At 46.1% G+C, this 7,250-nt stretch overlaps 1 protein-coding gene across 1 annotated transcript in view; it reads left to right on the top strand.

Moving 5' to 3' along the window:
• Positions 1-4,934, top strand: part of LOC144155399 (uncharacterized) — a gene marked incomplete in the record, with an annotated part of 58,434 nt that extends 53,500 nt beyond the window's left edge. The window contains 2 exon segments of the mRNA XM_077686796.1: positions 251-1,531; positions 4,558-4,934. Of these exon segments, the coding sequence (XP_077542922.1) occupies positions 251-1,531; positions 4,558-4,830 (1,554 nt within the window).
• Positions 4,935-7,250: the final 2,316 nt, after the last annotated feature.

Raw genomic sequence — 7,250 nt, forward strand, 5'->3', positions numbered from 1 at the left:
CTCGTCCTATCTTGCCAGCTAGCAAACTGTAATTTCTTGAGTCTGAAGGGTCTGCTGCGCGCAGTGAAACCTCCATGCCTTCGGCGGTGAGCCAATGCGAGTGGTTATAAATCTGAGCGATTTTTCATAAATGTGGCTTACAGGCATCTCCATGAATGCAGGTGATCATTTTACAAATTAAACACTGCAACTGTTGGTAGAGTGGGGTACTGCAAAAATTCTGACAGAAACCCTTGCCTTGTATTGCCAGGTCGACGCCATGGCAAAGTTCATCTCTGACTACATCATGAATGACAATGTCGGCATCATGTCCAATGCCCATTTGGCTCTTGCGGACAAGCTTGAAGATGGGGTTTTCTCTGATCCATGCCTCTCTATAGCAATGAAGATTTCAATTTGTCTCGACTTCGCGAAGACTGGATATCCGGCTATGCTGGAAAAAGACGAAAAGCCACTCGAATACCCTGACTTCATGCAGAAAGGTTGCCACAAGAACACGTACCGCTCTAGGAGAGTTCTGGGTCATCTGTACAGATTTCAGAGGTTTTTAGAGTCAATCATTAGCACCAGCTTCACCAGCCGCCTCGTGGATTGCCAAAGCAACATGAATCTGCTTGAGATTCCGGGGTGGAAACGCTATAAGCACGTCGCGGAGGCACTTCTAGCCCAGCACGAGGCTGATATGGATCACATTCTCAAACAGTATGGCATTAAGAATGAGGCCGAGGTTGTGTCCGGATTTATCAGCGACGTGAGTGCCTCGAACAGTAGCCACTACGAGAAAACCAACGTGGAAGTTCTTGTCACAAAGCAGTACCGGGCAATCGTCGAGTCGACGAGGAAACGATTCTTCGAAGCAGTGGAATCTTCGTGCCACATAGACAAAGCAGTTTCTAAAGAACAACAGAAGCATGTTCTTCTCATGGTGACATCTGCGTGCTTCATGGTGACTTACAGCAATGCTCAGAAGACCTGCTCGAGCTTTCCTTGGTCTTTCGCAGATGTTATTCTGTTGGTCATGGAAAAAGGTTCGGTTTGTCAGAAACAGCCTAAATGCAGTAGCAAGAATCTGCTGACGGCTCGTCTGGACAACCAGCTTTCGGTCGACACGCAAGGGAAAGACCCCAGAACCATCGCCTTCGGAGTGGTGCTGAAATGGGCGACGAAAGAAGACCTGCTGCAGGACACCGGAGCTCGTTGCCCTCGCATCTGCAAAGATTGCTTGGAGAAGCTCTTCGCGGAGTCCGCACACGAGGAGGAAGCCAGATGCGAGCAGTCTTCGGCCCGACCACTCACTGCTGGCCGCTTTGTTACTTCGTTTCTGCGCTATGTGAGCAGCAGCTCCGTCGTGTTCCCGGCTTGCAAGGCCTGTAGCTGGTCATCGCAGACCCACGCGCTTACCTTGGCTGCCCTCAGGACCTACAGTCTTCTGTCAATCTTCTGTGACCTCTGCCACCTGGGCCTGCCTTGTGACCCCAACTTACATGAGCCTGTGCAGGAAATTCGGGAAGGAAGCACTGTTCGCGTGAAGGTAAGACCTGTCTTTCATCGGGCATATTGTGTAGCTTTTTTTAACTTGGCTATGCGGAACAAAGCCTTTAAAACGGAACATGCGAGCGCAGCACGTACTTGGGGCGTGGTCTACCGACTGCTGCCTGCCCCTGGCTTGGAACTAAGTACTCATGCACACTGGCTAGTTCGAATTTGAGGGGGTGCTTTTGCGATATCTAGCCGTTGGCAGGCTGGTCGTTCAGTGGCGAGGTGTAACCGTTCTCCTTTGACAAGTAGCTGTCTGTGAATACTCCTGCGTCTGTGAACAGGGGGGATTAAAAGAAATACGAACAACGGAGTACACAGCCTCCGCCGCATGCCGCACCGTCTGGCTGCACTGTCAGTAAATTGCGCGCATGCGTTGTTCATTCAGAGCGTTTGAGAGTGTGGCCTACTGTTAGGGAAATGCTTGATAAAGAAGCGACGCCGGTCATTTATTTTAAAGCGTCTTGTTATGCTCTGTCGCCACTAAGCATCCTGTTATCTACTCATTCGGGAGCCAAGCGAGCAGCAGGCTGATTGCAGCTAGCATGATGCCTTTCAACGATCGTCCTGCTCAGTGGCGACGCAGCGTGAAAAGCCGCCTCAAAATAAACCACCGGCGCCGCCTCTCGATCAAGCATTGGGCCACACTCCCGAACGCTCTCGAAGGAGTGCGCATTCGCACAGTTTACTGACTTTGCAGCCAGACGGTGCAGCATGCGTCGGAGGCTGTGCGCTCCGTTCGCATTTCTTTTAATCCCCCCTGTAGGTTTCAAGCTTGACGCAGTGGGGGAAAGAAAGCAAAAATAATTTGACATAAGTTTCGTTTGGCAGCCGCGGCCAAACAAGCGGTTGCATGGTTTAGAAAATGCAGCATAGAAATGGCATCTTGTTTGCGGAATATGGAAGCTCTAGTTGATCCCAGGGGGCTAGAACGGGGAATTGTAAGGCCGGCATATCGCGCACAAACGGCTACTGTAATCGCGGAACAGCTAAACAAATGTCAGATTACGTGTTCACCACCGTAATATTGTTACGTGGCGACTACGTTACAGTTTGCCCTTTTCTTTCTAGTGTCAATGTTTTGAGTCACTGTAATTACTTAGAAGAACATTAATGTTTTAAACCATAATGGGGACCCCTTCTTGATTCAAATAACTGGTTGGTTGTTATTGATTAAAATTTCGGGGCAGCCTTTTTATCAAGATGTTTTCAAATCGTTTCTGTAAGTATATTCTCTTGCGAATATCAGCTAGCCCTTACAACTTGCGATGTAACAGTTCCTGCCCCTTCAGCAGACAATGTATGATTTGTAACGTCAACCGTCAATATTTCTTGCGGAATGGTACATTTAATTCTGAACCCGTTTCAACATCGCTACTTTGCAGTTATAAATGAATGCATGTTCTGGTGGGAGCTATAAGCTTCCTCGGTGGGCAAGATATTGTACCCAGAATTTGTATCCAAGAAATTACACTTCGAAGGTCTGCACATTACATGCTAATTTTAAAGATGCCCAAGTGGTGGAAAAACTGGTGTCATGTTAAATGGACTAAATGCTGAAATGCTTTCTTGTTTTAACTTAAAGATCACGCGCTTAGTAGCTCTCTTGGCTTATCTTTGTCAGGGCAACGGTGCCTTGTTTTCTTAAAAATAAAGGTGGCACTTCAATTTGCCTTTTCTATTCAGTTTTTTTCTTGGCCTTTCAGAGCTCTCCACAGAGCCCAGAGCGAGACAAGCCGAGCCGTATTTTATCCTGCGTTGCCATCTTTCTCATTAGCTTTCGCATTTATCGCAGCCAATCAGAAAGGGACTTTTTAACGCCATCGTGGTGTGGCGGCGTACAGGCAAATTCACCCAACAGGCGTATTTCATGGGCGGGGCTTGGTACCTTATTGGTGGGGCCGGCGAAGCTTTCAACGGAAAGTCCTGGAAAAGGTGTTGAAAATGCATATATCGCTTCGATTCGATTGCTCTAATACTTGCTTTTACACTATTGGTTTCATATATATGTGCCAGTGGTGAATACGTACGGTAGCCACGCGTTCACTCGGATGCATTAGTTTTTTTACTGCGCTTGTACGCAAGGTGAAACATTTCAACGAAATCGAAACTGCAACAAAGCCGGCTGAAAATTTTGTTTGCTACTCGAGGTTTGTGTCGTTTAAAAAGCGCATGGCAAGGAAAAGTTGCTACATAGAGTTAATTTACATTTGTATGTTTTCTTGAAGCCTCAGTGTCTGCGTCAGAAAAACGCTTAAGCAAGCAACACCAATCGTGTTTCACCATGCGTTCGCAATTTGTAATGTCACTAACTGTTGTGCGGGAAAGTGTGGTGCATCGACACCCGTCTTGGCGCTTCGGGGACTTTGTCTTAATAAGCATCTACTGCTGCTGCGAGTGGTGTTTGTATTCACGACATTCTAACTTACCAACATAGGCCACCTTGCTTTTACACTTCGTGTCCCTTTAACTCATAACGCAATTTCTTGTCCTGAAAATTGATGAAATAGTGCACATCTTTTGAGTAAGGCGTAGCTTCAGAATTGGCGTTGCATGAAATGGGCAGGACACGCGATTGGAGTCAACCACTGTCACTTCTCCCACCGTCCGAAAACTTTATGGTATTTTTTTATCGGAATACCGGCACAACAAGCCAAGAGGCATATTTAACTATACGTGGTGATAGCTATAATCGGATTTACTATATTAGTATTGCTATATATTCTATCCGCTGTACCCTGTCGAGTCCGCCGAGAAGCATCGAACAACTACGTGGCAGCACATCTGCGCAGAATCATCGGCAATTAGGTCTGTCATCGGGTGTAGAATTTATTGTGATGTATAAAGTTGTTTGGATAGAGTTCATGCTACCCTACAGACTCAGCAGAAAACTGCAGATACAACACATTACAAGCACACTATACATTTAGTAATTTATAGATCTAATCCGACACTTCCAGCTCTCATGAAGAACTGGGGATGTTTCTCCCCACAAGTCATAACTGGCGTTCCGCGGTGCAGGTTGACAGTCCAGGCTTCCTGGACATGCTTCGGCACGGGCCAGAGGAAGTGGCCAGCCTCCTTTCGGGATGGTCCGGCGTAGAGGAAGTTCGCGTCCGTCGGGGTACAGACCATACGGGCGGCCACTACATTGTCGTGTCTTCAGTGGGAAGGGACTGGCAGCGCTGGTTCCTCGAAGAGCTTCTGCTCCAGCCCTGGTTCGCCAAGGCTGTCGAGAGGCGGAACTTGGAGCAATTCATTCGTGCAGAGTCTCTCTCCCTCCCGGCTGTTTGAGATATCGTCTGCGTTCTTCTGTACGCAACTTTATAGCTGGAGTGCAATTGCTTTTCGATGACGTTGTAAGGAAGCCAAATAAACGAATCTATGCGAATTTCACAACTGGAAGCGCCTGTGTGCTGTTTCGACGGGTGGTCGCACCACAAGTTCTGGGGCCAAGCTGTTTGGTTTCATTGCGCTGTGTACACCCCGAAATATTCTACGTGTGCTTCTGAACAAAGGGGGATTCGTTATGAGGTTGAAACACCTCATGAAGTCGATCGAAACTTCAAAAATTCCTTGGGCACTTAAATGTGCTTATGCGCTTTGGAGGAGAAAGTCTGGCGGCTTAAATTGTTTTCTGCTACATCGTATTTGCATCGCTTTCTTTGCTTTCACTTTGTCTTGGCGCGAATTCCGTGAACAAGCAGACTGTTAAACACCACAGCTTTCCTCAAATCGGGGTTATGCACGGCTTTTGTGCACCTGTTCTACTCGCGTGCCATCACATTCAGGTGTCGCATGTTTTATGCCAATGGGCAAATAAGTGTAACAAGGCATACACTGTTGTTGTTGGCGAGCCCTACTGAAAACGCACTATTCTATAACTTTCGCGTTTCAAATTCATAGTTTTGTGGATTTTGTGAAGTGGGCACATTGCTCTGAACAGTTCCCAATTCCTGGCCGATCACCCATGGGTGAATATTTAACGGAGAACAACGGCGGCAACTTTGTTCTAACGCTGCCAACGCGCGGGAACAGTTGGTAGCACGGGCGTCGGCAGGATTTTGTCTGGAGGGGGGCAGACTCATTGTACCGTGGTAGGAGGGGGTGGCTATAACATAGTAAAAACGATATTCCACAGAATACAAGGAATAACATGCAAAAGAAAGAAGGCAGCTCATTTCTTTTAAGGATTACAAGGTTTTAAATGGTTGTTAAAGCTCATAAGTCACAACAGGAAACTACTACGTTAGGTAATGGCAACATTTTATAAACAAAGCGATCGAAGGTGCATGTTCTTGAAACATTCGTCTTGCGCCGACCAAATAACCACAAGTTTCATTCTATATAATGTATGAAGCTTTATGCAAACAGCCACGTAAGGATAAAATGATGTTGACAGGCAAGATACACTAATCGTTTCTACAGCCTTTTTTTTTGCCGAAAAGGGTGCAAGAATCTTGTCCCATGGCGAACACCTTTAAAAGCAGTTTTGGCTAAGAGAGGGTGTACAGAGGAAAAAAAGGTGCAAGGTTGCTCAACACCCTAAAGGGTGTGGGCAGCCGAGCTACGCGTGACGGTGTGGATGGGTCGAGAGCGCAGCATGACATACAGACTCATTCAAACCGCACAAATCACACTTGGACCAGAAATGAATTGAGCAAGAAAACCAATGGGATGCGTTGGTACAGCGAGTGCTTACTTAGAAATGCATGCGCTCTTGCTTTTATATCCAGCAGAGGAAAGCCCTCCGATAGAGTCGGTGGGCTTGTCGCAAAAGTCCGAAATTTTAGCGCTAACTTTGGAATTACGCATTTTAATGTCAGCATATACAAATCAGCATGCGGATTTGCAAAAACGTTTTAATCGCGAGATAGGGATGTTCAATCAGTCATAGAATTTAATTAAATACCAAACGATATTCCAGCCATCTCAACACCCTTCAAGAATGGTGTTGAGATGGGTGTTGAGATGCTAGGAAATAATGAACACCCTTCAAGAAGGGTGCTCATTATTTCAACACATTTTTTTCCTCAAGGGTGCAAAGCTACATATATGGTGTTGGAAACTCAGAAAAAGGGTGTAAGAGAAGACCGCCAACTGAGAAAAAAGGTGTGAGACCTCCAGTTTTGGAGGTATTTTGTACCTGTTTACACGGGTGTACTGAACATTTTCTACAAGCGGGGGGATGTTTTGTACCTCACGATGTTTAAAGCAATATTAATTGGCATAATTTATTACCCGTGAAGCAGTTTAAGCTTCAGTAGTTTCGGTGGCGTTGGCAAAAAAGTACCAAGAAAAGTGTGAAACCAAAAAAAAAATACCGGTTCGGTTACGGTTCTGGTTCAGGCGAAATCATTTCGTTCCGGTTCAGTTCCCGTTCGACAAAATCAGGTACCGAACCGGTTCGAGAACTGGTTCGGGAGCTTGAACCGGTTCGCGAACCGGTTCGATGAGTTGAATTATCACTGAAATTAGAAAAAAAAACATTTAGCAGTTTAAAACGACAGTCAAATCAAAATACAAAAATTCAAAATGCTGCTGTTCCCCAAGGGCAGTGGCGCAATTGCAATGCATAACTTTAAACGATTACGAGATATTAGAAAAACAGATGAAGTGGCGACGATTTACCACCTACTTTCCCGCCTAGACTTTATGTTGTCCTAGCGACTATTCATAAAGACACCACCAAGAGATATGATGGTGGGATATAT

This window comes from Haemaphysalis longicornis, unplaced genomic scaffold (genome assembly GCF_048455015.1).
Source record: "Haemaphysalis longicornis isolate Haplotype H1 unplaced genomic scaffold, Haemaphysalis longicornis Haplotype H1 scaffold_1, whole genome shotgun sequence".
NCBI lineage: Eukaryota > Metazoa > Arthropoda > Arachnida > Ixodida > Ixodidae > Haemaphysalis > Haemaphysalis longicornis.